Consider the following 27,198-nt stretch of genomic DNA (forward strand, 5'->3'; position numbering starts at 1 on the left):
AGATCGGATCACAAGCAACAGTGATACTAAATAGCCAAGCCCGGAGAGAGAGAGAGAGAGAGAGAGGGGGGGGGGGGGGTCGTTGCGAAATCAAACAAAACAAAAGTAACAGAAAGGCAACAATTATCTAAGGGCAAAACAGCAGTGAACAGTTACCACCGACCCTCGATAGCACATCTGAGGAGTCAGGTAAACATTGGTGAGTGACAGGTAGTCTATCATTAAATACAATCATAATGTTTACAATACACCGGTACACACATACCTCAAAAACAGGTAGACAGAATGCTACAATTTGGGGTAGAGACAACCTGAGCACCTGGAGAGGATCTCTGGCTCACCTTATGATTAACAGACTAGCCTAGTGAATACATCATCCTGTAGATTTGGAAACACACATGAATTTTACAATCAAGCACACGTACCTCCACATCGACATGGATATGATAAGCTGGGCATCACCGGATCTCTGGCTAGCTCAGCCAGAGCACTGCATACAGCAACACCAAAATCCCAACACCGGGAGAGCTCCAGCGGCCCTACTGCTTTCGGGAGCGTGTTCCATTCTCCACACTCTGCACTGTGTACTGTGATACAGTGCACTTTCCACCCTCAACTTAACGGCTAAATTTGAGGGTGAAGTGCAGGTCCAATTCACGTTCTGTCTGATACACTTCACGGAAATGACGGTTGTCGCGTGTCATCAGAGTTTACCAACCGTCAATATACAATTCATCACGGAAGACACTGTTCCTTATGTTGACAAGTTTTAAAAGTTACCCCTTTCTCTTATACACATGGCTATTGTCTTTGGAATCAAAGCTATGCTGTCATCACAGAGATTCGGCAGTTTGACCAATCTGACACTCAACCAGAGAGGAAACTACGTAACAAACATGGCGGCCGTTGAGTGCGAAAAGTGTACATAACTCCACACTTCAAAAAATGGCCGGTTTGAGGGCGTTATCCGGGTAGTTTACAGTACACTTCACCGCCGCGATTAGAAATGGAACTACCCTGCGTACCCAAACACAGTGCGGGAAGGGCGGACAGTACGAAGATTGGAACAGCCTCCGTGCTCTTTTTATAAAAACTAACCTAGCCGCCACTTGCTGCGAAGCCACTCAGCAGCTAGCTGAGTCTGTGACGTCACAATAGTACGGGAGCTGGCAAGGGACAACACTCGCCTTGCTTGTTGACAGCTGAACCCGTTACATTTAGTTTAAGGGACTTATTTTGCCTTTAAAGATGGTGGGAAGATTAAGAAGTGTTTGAAAGGAACTCTACACCTTCCCCAGCTTTTATTCCCCTCACGGTCTGGCTAATTGTATTTTTTTTTTAATCCAGGAAGCCTATTCTCTTCTTATGCCCAACCTCAATTAACCCCTTTGCGCAGGACCTATGTTATAACCTTACTGTCATCAAAATTGTAATGGCTATGTCTTAATCTGTTACTTAAGGCGTTCGGTAATGTCATAGCAAGGTTATCATGATGTAGTTGAGTATTTTCAGCAAAAAGTGAATAGGCCCGCCTATGACCCCATCTGCAGTAAGAGGCTACAATGGCTGGTAAGGTCTAAACTCAGTGCCTAAGCATATTTTTTTAATGTAGGAAGATCATTTTGTATTCATGTGCATAGTTATTCAGTTGGTCGGTTGTGGCAACCGGGGTACAGGAAGTCAGTAGGTGACATGATTCACATAGATTAAAATGGGCCTAATTTTAGGCAGACACTTTCTGTTCACAAGCGACTAACGCAGAACCACTACATAACAAGCAAAGATGAAGTAAATATGGATCACATTTACCTGAAAAACAAAGGAGATACGCACTCCTCGCTTCCAAATTGACATTCCGGTGCAACCAGAGCAGGACTAAATTATAAGTGCAAAGGAAAAAGAATCTGGTGCCACACTTATGTCTATTTTTTTGTTATTGAAGACGCATTTCGAAACGTTAGTCTTACTGCACTGAAAAAATAAATAACAAAAAAAATAGACATCACCAGATACTTTTTCCTTTGCACTTGCATTTACCTCACTTACCCTGTTAGACCCTCTTGATATAGTACAAACAGTGTAATCACGCATGTCATTGGAATTGAAATTTATGGAAGTGCCTATATGGACACACTGCCGTTCCCTCCATCTTCATGCAAAACTACCTGTACACCATGGACCTTTTCACACCACTAGTTTGACCAACTGTCCCACTCCAGACAAAACAGTTGCTTCCATGTTGTTTGGTAATTTAACCAAAATTGGTCTGATTGACATTACCCCAGCAATGATTTTCTGTACTACCCCAAATTCTTTTTTCCCCCTTTTTTTGTTTGTTGGTGGAAGAAAACAGACTGAGACCACTCAGTCTGCAGCATTTACTATGGTTGATGCTTTCACACGTTAACAGAGTGGACTGTTTGGGGTGCACTAATGGTTGTTGGTGTGAAAAGACACTTTAAAGATGTCATCTTTCTGGTGGAAATGAGATAAGCTCCTGGGCTGCAAGAAATATCATACTATTGTTACATGCAGGCCTATTGCTCCGCAGTACATCTGCCTACATTTGAGTATCAAAATTACAACGTTTAAATATGTAATTGCATGGTGATTACAGGCATAGAGTTTTGTGGGTGATACAGTGGGACAAATGCTAGAGTTTTTCCACATTAATATGTATATGTTATGCATAATATACCATGAATTAATTATGCCATGTTAGACTTTCGTACCATACGTACATAAAGGAGTCTTACAACATTGCATAAACCAACTTTATTCATTGCTGGATAGTTGTACAAACCCCAACTCCGATGAAGTTGGGACGTTTGGTAAACAGTGAATAAAATCAAAATGCTATCATTTTCAAAACATTCAATCTATTCATGTGAAAAGACAACATATTAAGTGTTAAAACCGAGACAAAATATTGTTTTGGGGGACATATGTACTCATTTCTAATTTGATAAATCCAACACGTCTCAAAAGAGTTGGGACGGGGACAATAAATGGCAGCAAATGTCGAGGAAGACTAAAAACAAAACAAAAGACAACATTTAACAGTTAAATACATTAACCGATAAGATGATTTTATATAAAAAACAGTGTTAATTCCTATCTTGGACATGATTTCACCAGCTTAAATGGTGGGTGTATTCCTTGTCATGTTTTGCAATGTTTTCCTTTCTGTAGTGCTTACAGTGTGACAGGTCTTGACCAAAAACCCACCATTTTATCACCTGCTGGTCCTTATGATGGAGCCAAACTGTTAAAACATAGTAGAGAATGCAATTTGACCTTACTATGTGGCAGTAATCGAAGATCTCCCTTCAAAATATAATGCATGAGTGGCTTTTCATGCTGTTTAAAACCCATTTACTGTATATCATTCAGCACTGTATTAACTCTACAGATGAGTGAGAACATCTTAACCAATGCACTACTGCACCCGCATGCCATCTTGGAGGCTGCCTTTTGAAGCTAGCACTAACACAAGTTGGATGGTCCATTTTCACTGTAGCACAGGATGTGCCATGCTCTATTATTGTCAAAAAGAATGGACTTCTACAACTTCTGCTGACTTCTGTAAGCAAAGGACTGTTTCCCATGTCTTCTGGGTCTATTTCAAGTGAGCTCAGGTGCTTAGGAGAATGTTACACCCCTGTATCATTTGCATGCATTAAGCATTCTTAATATGGTCAATTTTCAATAGCTCTAGCACCCCAGGAATTAGAGTGAGACTACAGCCAATATATATTTCATGATGTCATGAACCTATACAATGATTTTATTAACAAAAATATGTCTTATATACACTCAATCGTGGTAAATCAAAGGGAATTCAAAAATGTATGTAATAACTATGGTAATTATTCCCTTTGCATCTTTAATTCTGAGTGACTCAGCCTCTCTGTGATGATCTTATACCTGGACACGTATATTGTCCGTCAGTACAATTCATTTTGAAATGTTCTTCTTTGTTGTTTTATCTTATTTGGATGTTTACTAAATTTCACTGATCCCCGTCCCAACTCTTTTGAGACGTGTTGGATTTATCAAATTAGAAATGAGTACATATGTCCCCCAAAACAATATTTTTTCTCGGTTTTAACACTTAATATGTTGTCTTTTCACTATTCTCCATCTAATGAATAGATTGAATGTTTTGAAAATGATAGCATTTTGATTTTATTCACTGTTTACCAAACGTCCCAACTTCATCGGAGTTGGGGTTTGTATTTGTCACCTATTGAAGTCACATCGTCAGGCTTCGGAAAAAGCATAAGTGTCATCCACATTTCCTTTTTAATATTTATGGCACATTGTAGGTCCTGGTGCATTTAAAATTCACAATCTTAAAGGTCAACGTCTACAGCAAATGTCGTCACTGTCCCTCTCTGCATTCAGTGTCAGCTTTGTGAATTGGCAACCGATGTAGGTTGCCGGAGTGACACAGAGGGTTCAGAATTACATAGTGTATTAATAGAGTGAATCAAGATTTTGTCTGACAAATGGACATAATAGCCAGGTTGACTGAAAGGTTGACTAAATAAAAAGGGTGTATTAACAGTGCAAAGCAAGATTGTGTTGGACACATAATAGCCAATTTGACAAAAGCGTTTTGTTGTGTGTATGACATTATTCAAGGTGCAAAACAAGATTGGGTCTGACACATGAACACATAAATGCATAATAGACGTAGGTCAGGTCGACAACAAAGCTTGTGAATATTATATATTATTCATACTGCAAAACAAGATTGTGTCTGACACACAATATGGTGCCTGGGTTCTTCAAAATAATACAATTTGGACATTGTAAATTACTGTGGCAAGAACATATCAAAACAAAACAGGTTGGGACATGGTTCTTAAATACGACCAATATGGGTGAATGTTGCGGCTGCACATGTACTGCACATGTTGCCTGAGACGAACGAGTAGAATGGACCATTAAGTCGCTAAATTCCCTTTAGAATATTGCTGAGCTAGAAGCAGTGGTGGAACACTTGCACAGAGTCCCAGGGCAAAACGTTTATAGGGTCCCCGCCCATGCAGGCTGCCAAGGTCACAAAAGGGCTCCCACTTCTAATATGGGAGGGCCCTGGGCCCAGCTGCAAATGCCTTGCTTGCCCCCCCTATAGCTCCACCCATGGATCCAAGTACGCTTCGCAGTAGTGGTTTCTAGGGTTGGTGTAATTACCTGCTTCAACAGCTTTCCCATTTTGTATCTCCTCACCCCATACCCAGCCACAGAGATGTTTCATTAATTTCAATGAGAGCAGTTTCGCACTGCAATGCAGGGTTGCCAGATGAGGCTGATGATTTCCAGCCCAAAACCCGCCTAGAAGCACAAAATCCAGCCCAATCCTATTGATTTATATGGCAAAAATTGGGCGGGTTTTTCTTTTAAATGTCATTTTTCCCCACAGCCCAATCTGGCAACACTGCTGCAATGTTCATTTTAACCGAAGCCTACTCGCTCTTATTGCTCACTACTTCTCCTCCCTACCCTGTGTGTCTGCCTGGAAGAGAGTGTGTGTGTGTGATTGGTGAGACCGAAATAGCCTATTGAGTGGCTGACTCCCCTCGACCATTATTCTGTTGTTTACATTTTAGGCCTGATTTAATTTCCACCAACATAATCAGATGAGATGATATGCAAAGTGTGGAGGAGGGATGGAGGGATGAAGAGAAAGAGAGAGAGAGACAGGGAGGGAGGGAGAAGCGAGAGAGGCAGGGGAGGAGGGAGAAGAGAGAGGGGGAGTGGATGTCTTCTTTACTTTGTCAGGCCCGGCTTCTTGGCTTCACCGGATCGCATCGTTTTCTTAAATCTCTCTCTCTCTCTCTCTCTCTCTCTCTCTCTCTCTCTCTCTCTCAATACCCTCTCTCCTCACGCCCTCCACCCCTCCCCTTCCCCCTCGGCCCATGCTGTCATGCGTCTCCCTTTTCAGGATAGCTAAACATGGGATGTCCTACCGCAGCTTCATCTCCATATTGGCAGGGATCGCCTCGTTTTGTTTGGGTCCAGGCAAGGGCGCCGGAACAAGTTTGTGGTGGTGCAATTTTTTGCTTCCCTCTTTATTTCTTAACAATATCACTGCTGCTGCACTCCACTCATTTGTCCGCAGTAAAAGTTGAGAAAGCCTCATTTACTGAGCCCAAAAGTAGGGATGCAATGCTAACGGCATCCACCTTCCCGGCACCTACAATATGGGTCTAGGTAGGCCCGCCTCCTCTCCCAGCATGCATTTCAAGCTCCATTCACCTTGACCCCTCTTCATCCCAGTTCCCAAGGTCCGTTTGCCTAGCTGGCAGCTGTGTGTGTGTGTGTGTGTGTGTGTGTGTGTCTGTGTGTCTGTGTCTGTGTCTGTTTGTGTGTGTGTGTGTGTGTGTGTGTGTGTGTGTGTGTGTGTGTGTCTGTGTGTGCGCGCACATGCGCATGCGCGTGCGTGTGCGTGTGTGTGTGTATTTCTTCCTTGGAGCTTGTGTTCACCTAATTCCATTGCATTGCATTGGCCCCTCTTCACCCCAATCCCCTGGCTCCATTCACCTTACTGACGGCTTTGGCTTTTTGATTTCTTCCTACTCCCCGGGCGTCGCTCAGCAGGCAGCCCACTGCTACGGACTAGTGTGTGTACTTCTATGTGATTCACTAATCCAAATGGGATAAATTGCAGAGAAAGAATTGGACCAAAATTGGCTCCAATTGGCTTCGTTATTATTTATAGAGTGTGTGTGTGTGTGTGTGTGTGTGTGTGTGTGTGTGTGTGTGTGTGTGTGTGTGTGTGTGTGTGTGTGTGTGTGTGTGTGTGTGTGTGTGTGTGTGTGTGTGTGTGTGTGTGTATGTGGGTGGGTGTGTGTGTGTGTGTGTGTGTATGTGTGTGCGTGTGTGCTTGCGTGCGTGTGTGCGTCGTGTGGGTGTGTGCATTTGTGTGTGTAGTGTATATTGCGTAATTTTAGTTTAGTTTAGTTTAGTTTAGGACGGAGACATACTGTAGGGCCTGCTGTATATCATTGTAGTCATTTGCTCGTCCCGCTCATTGCAGGTGCAGTGTGGCAGCAGCATCCCCATTGCCTTGGGGGGACAGTAACTCCATCATGTGGCTACCTGACCGCTCAACCACTCCCAGAGTGGCATGGTGGATGGACCTCCATTGGGGTAGACACAGCTACTGCAAACACTCTCTAAGGACATACAGTAGATGGTGCATGCAGTAGACAGGGATGCTGACAGCTTTGGCCGGGTCCAGGATAAAGTCATCTGAAAGGGCCCCCTAGTCCAACAGATACAATGTAATGACACCCCCCCCCCACACACACACACACACACACACCACCCCCTGCTCCCTGGGCCCAAGACAACTGGGTCCCGGGACCCATTGCGGTGCTGTGAGTGTGTCTTTGTACATTTCTGTTGTTCTCCCAATGTGGATTCACCCGTTTTGGTGCTTGCACGGGATTTACACCATGAGGGAAGCATGTTGTTGAGTAGTTTATGTCTGCTTTTTGGGGTAACACTTCTACTGTAGGCAATTGCAGTGTTTTCATTATGTATGGTTATTACATTTCACTTAGCTGACACTTTTATCCAATGCGACTTAAGGTTATTTACAGGGAATTGGTCACTGCAGTCCCTGGAACAATGTGGGGTTAGGTCCCTGGTTCAAGGGTACTTCAGCCATGGATGGAGGTGTAGGGAGAGGTAAGGGTGGGATTCGAACCCCCCTGATCATTAGGCCATGACTGTACCCTTGTCACAGTGTGTCTACATAGTATAATGACAACAAACTACAAAGACCACTCTGCAAACATAACATTAAATATTTTTATTGTATCTACAGTAGGTGTTTGGATTTGTTTTCATGATACACTGCATTTAATGGCACTCTCCATAATGGGGATACAGGAAAAATGGGCTTTATTACTTTATCACATTATCACTTGTTTTAGTTAGAGACCAAATGCTGTGTATACAGTCAGGGTCCGCTTACAGCTTTGGCTGAGCCCAGGACAAAGCCATCTAAAAGGACCCTTCCACCCAATACATACAATGCAATGAGGACCCAATTCTGGGCCTCCTATCTCCCTGGGGCCCAGGACAAGTGACCTGTTTGTTCCCCCCCCCCCCCCCCCAATTGTCCACTGCCCTGCATACAGTTCCCCATAGAATAGACAGCTGCAGAGTGTGAAATAGTTTTTGACACAATATTTCACTGTTACAGTATAAGACAATCAGAAGCTGTTGGGGAGTGATAGTTTTCACACATGAGGAGGTGCAAGTCCATGATGGTGTGAAAGTGGCAGTTTAGTACTGGAGCACAGAGAGAGAGAGAGAGAGAGAGAGAGAGAGAGAGAGAGAGAGAGAGAGAGAGAGAGAGAGAGAGAGAGAGAGAGAAGAGAGAGAGAGAGAGAGAGAGAGAGAGAGAGAGAGAGAGAGAGAGAGAGAGAGAGAGAGAGAGAGAGAGAGAGAGAGAGAGAGCTCCTACAACTTTATACTACCCTACAAGTGGTATAAGCTCAGCAAAGGATTCAAACCAGATTCACCTTAGGATGATAGTCCCTTGAAATGATACAGGTTAGTCTGCCACTCTATTCCAAAAGGGTCACTTGTCTGTGATGTATTCCACTCTATTCCAATAGGGTCACTTGTCTGTGATGTCATTATGATGTGTCCTTGGAGGTGGTTCTAAAACCTCACCTGAGTATACAGACACTCATTTAGCAGCAAGACACTGAAGAGAACAGTTGATATGTTGTGTCCTCCTGGACATTTACACACGCCTCACATAGTGTGGGACTCAGATGAGCAGCAAAAGTCAGGGGTGCAGGCCAATCATCATGATGTAAGTAGCCTACATGAACATCAACACAGCATTATCATATCAGTGAGCATAGGTTTTATAGCTCAACTTCAACATGAAGACAGAGACACACACACACACACACACACACACACACACACACACACACACACACACACACACACACACACACACACACACACACACACACACACACACACACACACACACACACAAACACTCACAAGCACACATTACGCACGCACACACACACACACACACACACACACACACACACACAGACACAGACAGAGAGAGAGAGAGAGAGAGAGAGAGAGAGAGAGAGAGAGAGAGAGAGAGAGAGAGAGAGAGAGAGAGAGAGAGAGAGAGAGAGAGAGAGAGAGAGAGAGAGAGAGAGAGAGAATGTTCCAGAGCTCCTACACCTTTATACTACCCTACAAGTGGTAAAAGCTCAGCAAAGGACTCAAACCAGGTTCACCTTAGGATGATAGTCTCTTGAACAGATACATGTCTGTGTGATGCATGTCTGACAGATACATGTCTGTGATGTCTGTCACTCTATTCCAATAGGGTCACTTGTCTGTGATGTCATTATGATGTGTCCTTGGAGATGGTTCTAAAACCAGAGACGTTCTTAATGCAGAATAGAGAATCTTTGCTAAAACCTCACCTGAGTATACAGACACTCATTTAGCAGCAGGACACTGAAGAGTACAGTTGGATTGTTGTTTCCTCCTGGACATTTACACACGCCTCACATACATAGTATGGGACTCAGATGGGCAGCAAAAGTCAGGAGTGCAGGCCAATCATCATGCTGTAAGTACATGAACATCAACATAGCATTATCATATCAGCAAGCATAGGTTTTATAGCTCAACTTCAACATGAAGACACACACACACACGAGCGCGCGACCACACACACACACACACACACACACACACACACACACACACACACACACACACACACACACACACACACACACACACACACACACACACACACACACAAACACACAGAGAGAGAGAGAGAGAGAGAGAGAGAGAGAGAGAGAGAGAGAGAGAGAGAGAGAGACAGAGATAGAGAGAGAGGGAGGGAGGGAGACAGAGAAACAGAGAGACAGGGAGAGACAATGTTCCAGATCTCCTAAAACGTTATACTACCCTACAAGTGGTATAAGCCCAGCAAAGGATTCAAACCAGATTCACCTTAGTATGATAGTCCCTTGAACAGATACATGTTAGTCTGCCACTCTATTCCAATAGGGTCACTTGTCTGTGATGTCTGCCACTCTATTCCAATAGGGTCACTTGTCTGTGATGTCATTATGATGTATCCTTGGAGATGGTTCTAAACCCTCACCTGAGTGTACAGACACTCATTTAGCAGCAGGACACTGAAGAGTACAGTTGGATTGTTGTTTCCTCCTGGACATTTACACACGCCTCACATAGTATGGGACTCAGATGGGCAGCAAAAGTCGGGTGCAGGCCAATCATCATGCTGTAAGTACATGAACATCAACACAGCATTATCATATCAGTATGCATAGGTTTTATAACTCAACTTCAACATGAAGAAACACACACACACACGCACACACGCGCACGCAACCACACACACACACACACACACACGCAGGCACGCACAGAGAGAGAGAGAGAGAGAGAGAGAGAGAGAGAGAGAGAGAGAGAGAGAGAGCGAGAGAGAAGATATTTTTTTGATTGGGTCCTCGGGTCCCCATTTCATTGCTTGCCACTTGGAGGGGGTCTCTTTCAGGTGATCAGGTGATTTTGTCCCTGACCCAGTCAGGGCCTAGTCAAAGCGGTCCAGGACCCACATACACACACACACACACACACACACACACACACACACACACACACACACACACACACACACACACACACACAGGGCCAGTTCTGGCTTATTTGGCGCCCTAGGCGAGTTTGAGTTCTGGCGCAAGCACCCCCCCCCCCCACCAACCTTTTGAAAGAAAAAAAAAACCCTCTTTTTTATACCTTACAGAACACAAGAGTAATACCGGTAGTAAGCTTAACTAAATAGCATCAAGAACAATAACTGTTTTGCATCAAATGGATTTCTGGTTCTTTTGGACAGCCGACCAACACATCAGATTGAGTCGCATGAAAGTACCTTCACTGTGTGGTGTCTTGGATGTAATGGTGGCGGTGCCCCCAACCCCAGATGAGAGGGAGGTTATCAATGTGTTTGAATTGTAAAATGGAATTGAAATGCCAGGAGAGTGATACAGTACATTTGCATGTAAAATGCATGTGTAGACAATAGGCCTACCAAGGAGGTCTGCATTGATAGCCTATCTACACTACCTACAGCATCACAAAGCATGGCAGCATAACAATTTTAATAAGATACACATTTGTGCTGTCTTAAACCAATTTCATTTCTGGACTGGAAATAGTGGTGCATTTGTGAGTAGGAGAATGAGAAGGGGGCTATCTATGTGTTTGAACTGGAGGGACAGGGTGAGAGAAAGGGAGAAGAGCTGTCATGCTATCGAATTTCATAATATACAAAATATAGTAAATAGCCTCACTTGTCTGCAATACTACATCACTCAGCATGAAAACATGCTGTGCATGGTTCTGTTACATGATTAATGAAGGCCTATGTCATTCTGGTCTGGAAACAATGTTTTTTTAAGCTTACAACAAGCAGGTAATTCATTCAAGTGGATGGAAGGAGATATGGCAGCTAAAATTGTTTTAAACATGGCACCAGTCTTACTTTACATTGCTTGTCAACCTAAGCAAGTATTATGATGTCAGGTGGGTGTTAGTGAGTAGGCTACTACTAACAGCTACTTTACTGGATTTCATTGCTTGGCATACTTGGCTAATGTTAGCATGCTAACTAGCGATTTCTCAGATCAAAAGCAAAGCTCTTTTCCCCTCTAATTCCAAACAGTAGCCTCATAACTATTAGGCTTTCCATTATCACAAACGGTTGCTGATTAAATCACATAGTTCCAAAACACCCTCTGCAACTCCTGCATCATGCAATGACTGGTTTAATGAGAACATAACAATTCTCCACCCAGCAGAGCAACACTGCTGGCGCTTGCCCTCTCTGTCTCTCGAGTGAGTCTCCAAAATTCAAAATATATCGCACGCTGTCACTCGTCCCGCCCCCTTTCTCAGGACTGTCTGTTTATTGGTTCACAGACTTCCCAGAGACAGTTGAAAGCGATATTACTATTGGCTGAGGGGCGTTTTGCCGTGAGGAGCGCTTTCGCCACGCTTTGTTGATTGCGACTTCATTAAAAAAAAGTCCATATTGCAAAATTACTCATCGGAGAGCGCCATTTCGGCGCTCCTTCTTCACATTGCGCTCTATGCTTAAAACCGGCCCTGCACACACACACACACACACACACACACACACACACACACACACACACACACACACACACACAGACACACACACACACACACAAACAAAATGCCCCCACTACAGGCTCATTGTCATGTCAAACTGATTTTTTCATCAATTTTCGTGTGCTGTTCAAAACGCTGGTGTTAGTGGTGTAGGTGTGTGTGATGGTGTTATAATTTTCATTTGGGAGATTGGCAGGGAATGAAGCGCAACACTCCTGATGGTGTGAATCGGCCTCCTTCACACCGCCTTCGCAGCTGTTATTTTGCAACGCTACTTTTCCTGTTGCCTGTGACCCTAATGAAGCCTGCTGTAACGTGAAATCAAATCCAGTCCAGTCCAATCCAATCCAATCCAAGCAACGACACGTGAACTCGCAAAACAGGTGTGATGATGGGACACCTGTTCCACATGACAGGAGCTGTCAAACTCCCACTGCGATATGGTGGTGACAGGGGGGAGGCAGGAGGGCTAAATCAGTTTGCAATTAGCAGCAGGGCTGGACTAGCCATCTGGCATAGCGGGCATTTCCTGGTGGGCCTTGCATCCTCGTGGGCCCCTATTTTCAGAAATGTAAAAAAAAAAAGGGTGTTTGGCCCACCGGTGAGTCAATTCTGCGCCATTAATTGCAACAATAACAATAATAATAATCGTATTTGTGTAGCACTGTATCATACAAGGGATGCAACTCAAAGTGCTTAACAAATGAGAAAAAAAGAACATAATTGTTAGAGGTGGATTTAAAGGAGAGGAAGAGAGGAGGGGCAGAGATAGCAGGAAGGCAGAGGAAGAAGAGATAGAAAGAGATCGTAGAGTCATAGGGTCAACGTAGGTTAGGACTGGGATTCTTAGATGCGTAAGGTCCATAGTGGCTGGGTCTAGCATAAGTCATAGATATAGTCACACAGAGATTGGGCGCTCAGATGCGGCCTCTGGTGGCATCAGGGGTGAGGAAAAACTCCCTTTCACTACAAGGGGCCCCTTTGAGCCAAAGGTGCCCGGGTCCCATTTGTCCCCCAGTCCAGCCCTGATTGGCAGGTTTAATGTCACTGCAGGCAATATCTAGACTCTACAGGAGGCTACAGGCCTGTTTTACATGGCATGGCGTGTTGACGTTTTGGGACATTCACTATGTTTACATGATGTTTTTAATTCCGAATTAATCATTCAGAATTAAATAATTCTGCAGAGTTTACTTTGATCTTTCCTTTAATTCCAAATTAAGAGGTGTTTACATGAATTAAGCTTTATTCAGAATTAAAGTCTGTTAATTCCGAATTGAATTTCTCATGTAAACGCTGTGTAGAAGTTTCTGTAACAAGACCAACAAATAAAGGTCAATTATTTGACTTTGTTGAGGAATCTTCATTCTTTTTGCTATGAACCAGCCAGAGAGAGATGTGATGCCTGTGAAAGCAAAATAGAGATACTGTTCATGCGTAGGTTTTACACGGCAGGACATTTTCACTTCAGGAGACACTGATGTTGTGTTGTACATTGTTCATCGTTCTTCTCCCCAAAATCTGGTGATGTCATCGAATGCAAAATGGAGACGTAGTGTATCCTGTGTGTTTTTCAGTGTGTGTTTGTCATTTGGCTGTGACAAGGGTGATTCCATTAACAGAATGAGGTACTTACAGTGCTTTCAGTGTCAGTTATGAGTGTGTGTGTGTGTGTGTGTGTGTGTGTGTGTGTGTGTGTGTGTGTGTGTGTGTGTGTGTGTGTGTGTGTGTGTGTGTGTGTGTGTGTGTGTGTGTGTGTGTGGATGGTATAGTAGGAATTCATCTTTGCCATCCTGCTATCTGTCCAGATGATTTATGGTAGTGCCGTGCTAATGAGCTGTTACCGAGCAACAGGAACCATTTGGATGTGGATATGAGGAGAGCCCTTCAGAATAGTGACCCCGTGACATCACACACACACACACACACACACACACACACACACACACACACACACACACACACACACACACACACACACACACACACACACACACACACACACACACACACACACACACACACACCAACAACAACACAAAAAAACTGTTGTCTCATTATGGAAATGGTGGTCCAGATTCGTTAGCTGATAAGCGTGGGGACTTGGTGTGCTTCCTACATATGTGCTTCATACACAAGCTTTCAGATACCACTGTGGACAAACTGAAATGTGCTCCAAAACTAATGGTATAACGTACACATATGGGGATTCTCTTGCCCAAAAGCCACATCTAGGAATTTCGCCTCATGTTTTTAATGAGTGCCGCGTACATTTGAAAATGAGGCATTTCATACGCATTTCGAAGAAAAAGAAAAAGGCACCAAACATTATAGCCTTGGAGGAAAAGGACTTGGTAGCTTTTCCCTTGAGTGAGGATTTAGACAGAATGCACTCAGGGGTGGAGATATAGGGAGGACAAGCAGGGCATCTGCCCCTGGGCCCAGGACCCTCCTGTATTGGTAGTGGGGGCCCTATTGTGACCAGGGCAGGCCTTACGGAGGGCCCTAAAAGTATTTTGCCCAGGGTCCTTATGTGCAATTGTTCTGCCACTGACATGCACTCAAGACTAAAAGGTGCCAAACATAAACAAAAACTGTGAAAATTGAAAGAAAAATCAATCCTTTTTTTATTTTACTTGCCCAGCTTTCGCTCAAAGACCTTGCTCCCGCCCGGCACACTTTGAGGCAGGATGAATGCCTTCATAGCTTTTCCCTTGAGGGGGGATTTAGAAGGAAAACACCGCACTCACACTCACGACTAAAAGGTGCCAAACATAAACAAAAACTGTGAAAATTCAAGGAAAAATGTCTGCACGGTTAAATCCTTTTTGTTATTTGCTTTCGGTCAAAGGCCTTGTTCACAGCACACTTTGAGGCAGGATAAAAGCCTTTGGCTCATGCACTCCCCGTAGCCTACTTCTCTTGCCTACTTGTCATATGCGCTAGTGTGAAACTAATTTGCAGCCCTGGGGTGCATTTCTCGAAAGCATAGTTGCTAACTACGGTAGCTACTTTGTTGGTTGCAATGCAATTACCCATTGGCAACTACCCAAGTTGCTAACGGATAACAACTACGCTTTTGAGAAATGCACCCCTGAACTGCATCAGCGGGAAGCAGTTGAATAATGTAAAACATATGATTAAATATACATTTGCTTTACATTACACACACTTACATGTCTTTAGAGCCATATAAGATCACTATTATTGGTATAGAAACCCTACAGAGACAGGCACTAGAGGATATAAATGCTTCTGAAATTATAATGCCCACTCTCTATCAAAATGTCTATAAAAGGACTCAACCAAGTCCAAGTGAAAGCTGAATGGCGAAAGGAAATTGTAGGTGTTAAGCTTATGAAAAGCAGGTTAATTTGCATATTACTCATTTAAAGGCGATGAGGGAGATGGATAGGCCTACAGTTGACGAAAAGAGATTTAAGGAAAGTAAATGGATTTAGTGATATGTGTATTTAGTTTTCTGAGGAGTGAGCTGGAAAATTCAGGGGTGTAGAGAAAAAAGTACACCTGGCTATGGATTAAAAAAAAAACTAAACTAAACTTCTCAAGGGTAAGACAGGATCTTTACCCCAATTTCTGTTTATCGTGTAAACTTGACAGTAATATTTTAATTGGCTCTGTCTCCAGCCTAATCATATTTTAATTAGAACGCAATTAGGAGGAATTAGAAGGAACCATGAAGGGGATTAGTAACTAGACAAATAAGTGAAACTAATGTTTCATTTATTGGTTTGCATGTTAGTTTGTTTTCATTTTTGTTGTTGTGTTTCTTCTTCTTCTCTGTTGCCTTGCTACACTGTAATTTATCTGAATTTTGAAGCTTGTCTCAACACTTTCATGATCGGCCCCACGAGAGGAGAGTTAAACCTGACTCTCTAAGATTTGATTTAACACTGCCAAAAATGAACTTTGTACAGTATGTCCTCCTGAATGTATGCAGTGCTGCATATGACTTCTTTGGGGAAAAAAAACCACCAAGATATCCTATAGCATGTTAAAGCCCTCTGCATCTCAACCAGTGGCAGAACAATTGCACACAGGGCCCAGGGGGAGAGGGAGGGAGATAAGGCCTATATAGGGCCCCCACTACCAATATGGGTGTGCCCTATCCCTTGTTTTACTGTAATACCATCCCACTTTGTTTCCTTATCTTTTCACTTTGGGCTTGACTTGGCAGCAGAGGTGATGATTTCCTCATAGAAACTTAACTAATGATCTTTAATCATCAAATGATAATTAGATGTTTTGTGGTCATTTGGAAATAGTAGCCACCTAATCACTTGTCCTTGAGCCTTCTGTAGTACTTCTGAGAATGTGTATGTATATGTGTGTGTGTGTGTGTGTGTGTGTGTGTGTGTGTGTGTGTGTGTGTGTGTGTGTGTGTGTGTGTGTGTGTGTGTGTGTGTGTGCGTGCGTGCGTGCATGTGTCAATTTCATTCCTATTTCCATTCTCTGTGTGTTTCTGGGGTGCATATCTGGAAAGCGTAGCTGCTAACTATGTAGCTACTTTGTTGGTTGCAATGCAATTTCCCAGAGCCATCTAATAACAGAGTCACGTCACTCCCATAGACCTCTGTGGACCAATCTTTCCACAGCAATGGCGGCTCTCATGGAGCCTCACGGAGCGTTAACATGGAAATCCCCATTGACTTTAGTTCTATTAGAAGTTACTTAGTTCTAGGAGGTGGCCGTAGAACACAGAAAATGTGGTAAGGGTAATGTAATTTGTTTGTACTTAATCTTTGTTTGGTATGTGATGGTTCTGTGTTAGTTTCCAACGAACAGAAGTTTACTGTTAAGAAACATTTTAATCTACGCGAATCACATCACCAACCGACTTCCTGGTCCCCGGTTTGCGCAACTCTTATTAGACGGCTCTGCAATTTCCCATTGGCAACTACCGAAGTTGCTAACTGCTAACAACTACTGTTGAGTACTTGTTACTCTAATAAAATAAACGGTGAGGCTTGTTTACCTGGTGAGACACTTTGTATGTGACATTTATTGCCGCTCACATACTACAGACTGAAGTCAGGCAAAGCATATCGAACACTGAGTGAATGCGCTCCTCATAGGGTAAAGCAATCGATCACAGAACATTCTAACAATATACTACATCCTCCCTTTTTAAGCATGAGAATCATATTTAACTTTACTGTAGTTCTGCATCTTTAAATGATCCTTTTAAGAATTACCACAAGATATAACATTTGCCCTAAGCATTTTAAATTACATTCTTATACTGTAAAAACAACCTGTCGATCACATGGCATACAATTCATTTAAAAACATTCTATCATTCATAATCTTTCATTCACGTTTGTCTTTCTGTTCTTTTTTTTTTGTAAGACACAGATGATGTTTTTTTTTCCATGTGTCTGTTCTTTTTTTTTTTTCAAAGACACAGATGATTCTTTTTTTCATGTGTCTGTCTTTTTTTTTTTCAAAGACAGTTTATCTATGTATATTTTATCAGTCTCTCTGTGGAAGAAAAATGGGTAAGTATTCACTTCATTACACAAGAACAAGTATACATAAACAAAGTCAGAACTTGACTTATCTGTAGGCAGGACTCAAGTGTTATTTCAACTCATAGTCCTTGAACCTTGCAGGAATCTTCACGAGTCTCCCACTTCTGGTGCTGTAGGTGGGCGCAGCTGGAGTGGGACTGGATGGTTCACAGGCTGGTGTGCGTTGGTCTCGCTGGGCCTGTGATGTGCTGTCCTCTCTCTGTGAAGCGATGGGCTGCTCTGGAAGATCGTCGTCGTCCTCTCGATGAAGACTGGGGTGGATTCTCCGCAGATGACGTCGATTTCTCCGGAACGTGACACCACTGGGTGTCTGGACGTTGTATGCACGTGGTTCCTCTCGCTTGTGCAGGACTGTAGCTGGTTCCCAGCCACGACGTGTTGACATGTGCACTGTAGTACCAGGAGCAAACTCTGGCAGTGTCTTTGTGTTGTGGTTGTAGTAGTGCACTTGCCTGGCTTGTAGGTCTTTCAGCCGTGAGTGGAATCCGTGTGGCACAGCTGGTTGCAGAACAGCTGTGGAAGTCGGCAGGGTGCTTCGCAGTACTCTTCCCATCAGGACTTGTGCTGGTGAGAACTCTGTTCCAGTCACTGGAGTGTTGCGTAGTGACAGGAGAGCTAAGTGCGGGTCTGTGCCGGCCTGTGTTGCTTTTTTAAGTGCATGTTTCACAGTCTTTACCATTCTCTCTGCTAGGCCGTTTGACTGTGGATATCCAGGGCTGGAGTGGATGAGTTTTATGCCCCACGACGATGCAAACTGTCGCATTTCAGAGCTGGCGAAAGGGACGTGATCGCTTACCAGCTCCTTCGGGATTCCATGTCTGGCGAAGATGGTCTTCATTTTGCGTATGACTGTGTGGGCGGTTTTGTCAGGTAAGTTGAGCACTTCTGGGTATTTTGACATGTAGTCCACCATCAGGAGATATGACTGTCCGTGTAGCTCAAAGATGTCTGCACCAATCTTCAGCCATGGCAGCTCAGGTATCTCGTGTGGAATCAGGGGTTCTTTCTGATTTTGTGGCTGGTTTTGTTGGCATGGGCGGCATTTCTCCACCTGGTTTTCGATGTCGTGCTTCATACCTGGCCAGTACATCACCTTTCTTGCGTGCGCTTTCGACCGCAGTATCCCCTGGTGTGCGAGATGCAGTCTGTCAAGCATCTGCTCCTTCACACTCTGTGGGATCACAATCTTGTCACCAGTCATCAGGATGCCATCCCTGATGCTGATGTTGTGTCGCATCGACCAGTACCGGTGTAGGTTGGTGGGAACACTGCGCTGTCGCCTCGGCCAGCCTTTCTTGTGTAGCTCAATCACCTGTTGCAGTGTGCTGTCTGTCGCCGTGGCCCCCTTGAGCTTTGAGAGTGTGTCTTCGTCGAGTGCGGCTGTGGCCTCCATTGCGTGCACTACTCTCTCCTCGAACAGGTCTTCCTTCACGTCATCCTTGCAGTCACTGACAACAGCGCGGGACAGGGTATCTGCGACGTGCATCTCCTTGCCTGCTGTGTAGACGATTCTCAGGTCATAGCGTTGGAGCTGCAATAGCATGCGCTGGAGTCGTCCTGGTGCCTTGCTCAGGTGTTTTTTGAAGATGACTTCTAGGGGCTTATGGTCGGATTGTACAGTCACTGTGTTGCCATAGACATACTGGTGAAAGCGTTTGGTGGAAAACACAATTGCCAGCAGCTCTTTCTCTATCTGAGCATAATTCTTCTCAGAGTCTGTGAGTGCTCGTGATGCATAAGACAGTGGCCTACCTTCCTGCAGCAGACAGGCGCCGAGTCCGTCTTTCGATGCGTCGCACTGTATGGCGAGTGGCTTGCTCTGGTCGTAGAACTGGAGTACTGGGGCTTGCATGAGGGCGGTCTTGAGCTTCTCCAATGCAGCGGTGTGTTGGTGGCTCCAGTGCCAGGCAGCGTCCTTTCGTAGCAGCTCTCTGAGTGGGCTTGTGATGCTGGCTTCATTTGGGATGTATTGGCAGAGGTACCTTGTCATTCCCAGCAGTCTCTGTAGTGCTTTCTTGTCGTCTGGCTGCGGCATGTCTCTGATGGCGAACACCTTGGACTCGTTCGGCTTCACTCCCTTCGTGGTGACTACATGGCCCATGTATTTGACTGAGTCCACTTTGTACTGTATTTTGTCTTTGTTGAATTTGATGTTGTTTTTCTGTGCAGTGTCCATTACTTTTTGTAGAATGGCATCATGCTCTTCTTCAGACGCAGCGGCGATGATCATGTCGTCTGCAATGATGTGCACTCCTTCAATGTTGCCGAATGTCTCACAGTTCTTTTGCTGGAAAACTTCGCTGGCGGACTTGATGCCAAAAGGAAGTCTCTTAAAGCGGAACCTGCCCCACGGCGTGCTGAATGTGCAGAGCATCGATGAGGGCTGGTCCAGACTCACTTGCCAGTATCCGTCCTTTTCGTCTAGGATGGAGAAGATGGTTTTCCCTGACAGCCGGTGTAGTACTTCTTCTGGGGTTGGTATTGAGAAGTGCTGTCTCTTGATCGCCTCATTCAGGTCTCGAGGGTCCAAGCACACCCTGAGTGTCCCGTTTTTCTTCTCTGTGATGACAAGGCTATTTACCCATTCTGTGGGCTCCGTCACTGGTGCGATGACATCTCTTTCGACGAGGTCTTGTAGCGTCGTTTTCAGCCGGTCCATGACAGCAATGGGGATTTTTCTGCAGCCGTGCACAACTGGGGCCACATGTGGGTCTGTGTGGATGTGGTGCACCCCAGGAAACTGTCCCAGCCCACTGAAGACGGAGGGGTAGGCGTCCACTAGCTCCTCTTTCGTGGCTGGCGCTTTGAGTGCGATGGTCTGCATTCTTTTCACCAGCTGCAGCTGTTCACATGCGTCTCGGCCCAGGATCGGAGTGGAGGAGTGCTTGGTGATGAAGAACAGAAGATCTGTCGTCGTTCTGGCCACATCGCAGGTAAGTTTCACGGTGCCCTCCGGCTTCAGACGTGTTCCTCCATAGGCGACGAGTGTGATGTGTGTGGGTTGCAGCTGATGAGGACCCGGAATCTTCTGCAAAATGCTCAGAGGTAGCACATTTGCATCTGCCCCAGTGTCCAATTTAAACTTGACCTCTGTGTCTTTTATGTTGGCTGTTGTGTACCACGAATTATCTTGTTGAGTGCGTTTGGGTTGAGTACAGGACATTGTAGATATGAACAGTGACTCTACCTCAAGATCGTGCACGCCCCGGGCAGTGGCTCCTCTGTCTTGTGTTGACGCACACATCTTCGCGTAGTGGTTCTTCTTGTTGCAGTTGTGACAGGTGACACCGAATGCTGGACACTGACGAGGTTTGTGCGCCCCGCCGCACTTTCTGCATTTGTTTACATTGCTGCTGGCTGCCTGTGTCTTTCTCTCAGGTGGTCGTGACATTTTTTTCATGGCGACTCTCCCCTTGTCGTAGCTGGCAGACACCTTGTGAAGAGCCTCTACGGATGCCTCTGGCTGCGCCGATCTCATGGCTCGCATCTGTGATCTTGTAACTTCAGCAGCTCTACAGATATCAACAGCTTTATCAAGAGTTAAGTCCGTTTCACGCAGTAATCGCTCCTTCACGCGAACGTCTGGCACAGAAAACACTAGCTTGTCTCGTATCATGTCATTCTCAGTTTGTCCAAATTCACAGTTCTTACATTTTTGGCGAAGTTCAGTCACGAACTGGTCTACGTTGACTCCCTCAGACATCGGTAGTGACCAGAACTGATGGCGCTCGAATACAATGTTCTTTTTCGGTATGCAGTATTTTCTGAATGCATCCAATATGTGCTTCACTGTTAGCTCACCGGGCTGTCCATCCTCACCCGCTTCGACAAACACGTCCATTGTGTTGTAGATCTCGAGCGCTTCCTCGCCGACCGTATGCAGCATAATGGCTGTCTTCACTGGTTCAGCTTTTGTGTCCGCTCCCGTAGCCGTCATATAAAGCTGAAACCGTTGCTCCCATCGGCGCCAATTCTCGCTGATGTTGCCGGTTAGCACTAGCGGTGCTGGAGGTTTAAACTGGTCCATCGTAGCTAGCTAACGTTAACGTACGTTCGATCACTGAAGACATTAAACTAAACTTTTCTTTTCCACAGCGGAGGATCTATCGAAAACTATTGTAGTCTCGCGTCTCATGTAGAGTAAGAAAAGACCACTTCTGACACCATGTTGAGTACTTATTACTCTTATAAAATAAACGGTGAGGCTTGTTTACCTGGTGAGACACTTTGTATGTGACATTTATTGCCGCTCACATACTACAGACTGAAGTCAGGCAAAGCATATCGAACACTGAGTGAATGCGCTCCTCATAGGGTAAAGCAATCGATCACAGAACATTCTAACAATATACTACAACTACACTTTCCAGAAATGCACCCTAGATTAGGTGTGTCACCAGCGGACTCAAAAAGCAGGTTTATTAAATAACACAGAGAGATAGACTTGAATAGTTAAGTCTATGCAAACAGTGTGTGCTTTGGACTGGCAACTGAGTACTTTAAACAGGAGACCGTTCTCGTTGTGCAAACAGTCTTTTCTTGACTACGTTCTTGTACTCCAGATGCAGTGTGTGTGTGTGTGTGTGTGTGTGTGTGTGTGTGTGTGTGTGTGTGTGTGTGTGTGTGTGTGTGTGTGTGTGTGAGAGAGAGAGAGAGAGAGAGAGAGAGAGAGTGAGAGAGAGAGAGAAAAAAGAGAGAGATAGAAAATATTCTGCAGTCTTCCTCAGTGACTCTAATGGAGCATTTTGCAGTGCACCCAGCGGACAGAAGCTACTTTCTGGACTTAACACTTTCTGCCCCCCCCTCTCAGAGCACTTTCCCTGACTGCCATGTCGTTCTGAGTGCTTTTGAATGAGGGAGAGAGAGAGAGAGAGAGAGAGAGAGAGAGAGAGAGAGAGAGAGAGAGAGAGTAAATGGAGAAGAAAGTAGGATACAGTGCCTTTTAGTACACGTAGCCTTGCCCGTTGCTTGATGGTGCAGCAGGCTACTTGTTTTCATGTATGTATATGCCACACTGCATTGATTTTCAAAGTCACCCTGAGAGTGTTGGACTGAATGTTCCTGTACTTTTTATGCTAAGTGTAAGCACTTTTGAAGATAACACCCAGAAATGATTACAATGGAGACAACAAATGGCCTTGCTTGGCATCCAACTCCACGTATTGACACAGAAATATAAAACACATTAACAAAACTGTTCAGCTCTGATATGAGTGGTGAGCAAGTCTTGCGCTCTCTTTAAAGATGGCCTCTTAATTAATATTGCCGTGTTCCCAATTGTTATTGAATGTTTTACGCGTTGGTCCTGTTTTAAAAAACGTTCTGGTTGCTTTGTTTCAAGACGTTTTTGCAAGCTGGCAAGGTGGCTTGTGGAGAAACGAGAGAGTGTTCCGTGTTTCTCGTGGAAATGCGTCTCTGATTGGCTCACTCCTCCTGCTCTCAAAGAAACGCGTCTCTGATTGGCTCAGTCCTCCAGTTCTTGGAGAGAATGTAATGGGAAACAGAGTCGCCACTTCCCCGGGTGATACTGCACTATAGGGGCGCCAACGGAGGCGTGCAGGCTCCATTCAGGGCTGTGCTCTTTCGACAGCGACCCCTAGGCGAGCTGCAGGCACGGAGCAACCGGAGTGAGCAGGCTTTATGTATGAGGCTTTGTGCTGTGTGTGTACCTGAGAGTAGCAACCAGCTGATAGCTAAGCTAAGCTATGTTTCGGGCCACCAGACGTTGCTTGTTTTGTCGATATAAACCTTTGTGGGCAACGCCTTCTTTCGACGTGACGAAACACAGAAAGGCTTTCGTGATTCGCTCGTTTCTCTGCATTCTCTGCGTTTCTCTGCATTATGTAAATTGGGAAACACCGGGAAACACAGCCAGGAGAGTTGACGCACCGCTATGAGAGCCTTGCAAGTGAGTTTAACTTGAGGTGACCGTCCGATCTTCGAAAGGAGTGAGTAAAACTGAGTTTTATCGGAAGTTGGCCTTTAATGCTCCTGTTCAAACTTTTACACTCCATTACTAGTTTGCTGTGTGCCAGCAGCACTGGCAAGATGGATCCTCTGATTGGTTAATGAGAAGTATGTAAATCAGGGCGAGCTTTTCCTTTCCATCTGGCCTCACCTGAGCTCAGCTAAATGTATTGCTTTTCATACACTGCTGCATCACGCTGGTACGTGTGTGCAGATATGGACAGACACAGCACATGCACACAAAGACGAGAGAGAGAGAGAGAGAGAGAGAGAGAGAGACAGAGAGAGACAGAGAGACAGAGAGACAGAGACAGAGAGAGAGGCACAACTTGTCACCAGGCTAGGGGTCCCCAAGCTCACAATTTATGACAGTCGTGAGATTTTTATTTCCAAATTTAAATGTGTATTCTGCTTAATATCATTGTATACTGAGTAAGTGTGGGGAGTGGACATTAGAAGCAGGTAGCGTTCTGATTTAGTAGTCGCAATAAGAGATCAGAGAGAGAGAGAGACAGAGAGAGAGAGAGAGAGAGAGAGAGAGAGAGAGAGAGAGAGAGAGAGAGAGAGAGATTGTGAGGAGAAGAGAGTCTTTACATCATCGCAATGTACTGTAGCTCCTCTGTAAGAACTGCTGAGAACATGAAGACAGCCAGGCCCAGAGGCCACTCCCTCCCCCCCTCCCCTCCCCCCTGCTTCATATCACTAATGCTGCACACCTTTGCTAACAAGAGCGTCACCTCTTTAATGTTCGCTTGAGAAGTGGCACATCGTCATCTGCTGCGATATCGCACCAGCCTCCTAATCTTCCCCTATAATTGAAGGCTCAGTATTTTTAGCCTGAGGGCAGGCAGAAGTGTTCAGAGGTTGTTTTTTTTGAAGGTGGGATATTTTGAGGTTTTGAATCTTTTAAGGTCATGAAGGTAGCTTCCTTCTGCTCTCCTACCTGTGTGCTTGACTCACCTGATCACATTTTAGCAGTGATCTTCTGCTTTTAATAACTTGATTAATTATAGTCTTTAATATCCATGGCACTGCCTCAGAATTACAGCTTTGTTCGTTTTTAACCGAAAGGTGTAATTACACTTCTGTCAGAACCATTTTAGTCTAGAAACACAAGAGAAGATTATGAATGCAGGACAGCAGGACAGGGAGAGATAGATAGCCCCCTATGAACAGAGCCAAGCGACGTGGCAAGAGAACATGCCACATCATACACGACAAGGTGGAGCAGGGGAGGCGGTGGGTAGCAAAAACCGAGCAGGATACAGTTGAGTGGAATTGGGTAGAATTTAAAAGGGGTTCCGAAGCTGTGTGGTGTGGCCAATCGCTAGGGAAGAAAGATTATCAGCTGAGGGGATGCACCTGGATCAATTAGGAATGAATGGGATTAAGGGGAGGGCGGCAAGCTTCTTGACTACCCTGGCCAGGGCAGAACTGACGTTAGTACTTTAATGTATTGAAATCAGGCATTTCCAGTCATAAAGTTCAGCTTATTATCAGTTCCTTGAGTCATCTAAAAATAATTGTGTCTTTTTTACTTCTTTCCCTTTTTGGCTACAGTGATTGCAGAATTTATACAGCAGTACATTTTTCAAAGCCCCTTCCCAGAGAGCTGCCTACGTTTCCTTCTTTTAATCCTAAAAAGTTGTAATGAAGCCAGTCACATACCGTGGAGAGATAGATTAGAAATGGGGCTTTTCTGAATCTGCACCAACTGTGTGAAGAATATCCGCCATGCCAATTTTGAAAAATCGCCCTGCTGCCATATGTCCATGTGGTCTCTTAGGTGCTGTTTCCACGTAGCTGGATATTTTTATATGTGGATATTTTTTTCTCCTGGTTGCATTGGTTTTGGCCTTCTGTTTCCACGTAGCATATATTTAAAATCCAGGTATAAAAAGCAGGAGAAAAAAATATCCTGTTTAGGGGGCTGAAACGCATTTGTTACAATGGAGGATTTATTTTTATCCACATGTTGCATTTACACCTCAACAGGAGAAAAAAATACCCTGCTAAAAAAAATATCCTGCTATGTGGAAACAGCACCTTCATCTGTGTGTCTATGATATCATAGAGGTGCCACAGCACTCACTGAGGGTGTATACATGCAGTTCAGTATCCCGAATATGATCGGGATATTAAGTATCCCGAATTTGTGTTTGAGCATATAAACACGTCAGTATCCCTTAGCCCTTATTCGGGATACTGAGATATCGGGATATGCTAGGTGGAGTATTCCGACAGAAGCCGGGATACTGCCGCATCTAAACACCTTATCCCGGTTACAGGGGCTTCCCATAGAACGTTGTCGCTGGTATCCACACGCATTTGCAGAGAATACTACACCGGCCAAGAATGTTGACTGGGATATTACGTTCTGTGCTCATATAAACACCTTATCCCGAATATGATCATAATTGGGATATGCCTCATATTCGGGATACTGAACTGCATGTATATGCACTCACTGATCCCCATTACCTTCATCACATATTCATCCAGCTTCACCACATCATCCACACGGGAGCTGCATCTCTGTCCCATCTCTGCCTTGAGATGGTGGTTTTTCATCAGCTCTACCACGGTACATTTTTCAGTATTAATTTAACACTTGGAGATTAGTTTCAACTAGAGGAGTGTTGAACTCCACTATCGAAGTGTTGAATTAATTGGTAATGCTTTCTTTTATGGTACAGTAATGAATGTACTATCTAAGTAACAACATGGTAATAGACAGAAGTTACGTAGTATCTAACGGATAAAAAGGGGGTATTTACAAAGTAAATATATGCAATACACATATCTCAGTAATCATTATGAAACGACTGTGTATATTCTCGGTAACAACGGGGTAACAGAGAGAAATTGCCTGTTAGATACCACCAACTTCTCTCTGTTACCCCGTTGTTACCCAGAAAATACACAGCAATTTCTTCTTCTTGGCAATTACATGGTATTAACTATGTAATCACCCCCTTTTTTACCCATTCGATATCGTGTAACTCACCCTGTTGTTACCCATAAAGTAGTACACATACATACATAATGATGTAGGTTACGTTAACTGTAGGCCTACTGTAAAAGAAAGCATTACCAATTAATGCTGAAAGAATGTCCCTGTGACCCATCTCAGCTCTGGCTGCTTCCATTCAGCAGGGAGCAACATGCTGGCCTCTTGCCTCCTCTCCCTCTCCAAATTACATAACACCCAAAGACCAATTACTCTGAAGGCATGACAGCAGGCTGGGTGCCATTGAGCAGAGAGAGCTAGACAGGCTTGTAGACACACATTTTTTTATTTGCCATGTTTCTTATCTTTCTTTCCTCAGGCCCCTTGGCTGTCTAATTTGAGAAGCATCAGTTACTTATTGGTGGGCGGCGGATAGTGGGGGCGTGTGGTGGGAGGTGTTTTGTGAATGCTAACCAACAT

At 44.5% G+C, this 27,198-nt stretch overlaps 1 protein-coding gene across 1 annotated transcript; it reads right to left on the reverse strand.

Moving 5' to 3' along the window:
* Positions 1-17,850: 17,850 nt before the first annotated feature.
* LOC134440013 (uncharacterized protein K02A2.6-like) lies at positions 17,851-21,828 on the reverse strand. Its single transcript, XM_063189939.1, has 2 exons — positions 21,603-21,828; positions 17,851-20,909 (listed from the first exon to the last, which is right to left on the reverse strand). Exons 1-2 carry the CDS (start codon positions 21,826-21,828, stop codon positions 17,851-17,853), a joined length of 3,285 nt encoding a protein of 1,094 aa, XP_063046009.1.
* Positions 21,829-27,198: the final 5,370 nt, after the last annotated feature.

Source organism: Engraulis encrasicolus, chromosome 23, assembly GCF_034702125.1.
Source record: "Engraulis encrasicolus isolate BLACKSEA-1 chromosome 23, IST_EnEncr_1.0, whole genome shotgun sequence".
Lineage (NCBI taxonomy): Eukaryota > Metazoa > Chordata > Actinopteri > Clupeiformes > Engraulidae > Engraulis > Engraulis encrasicolus.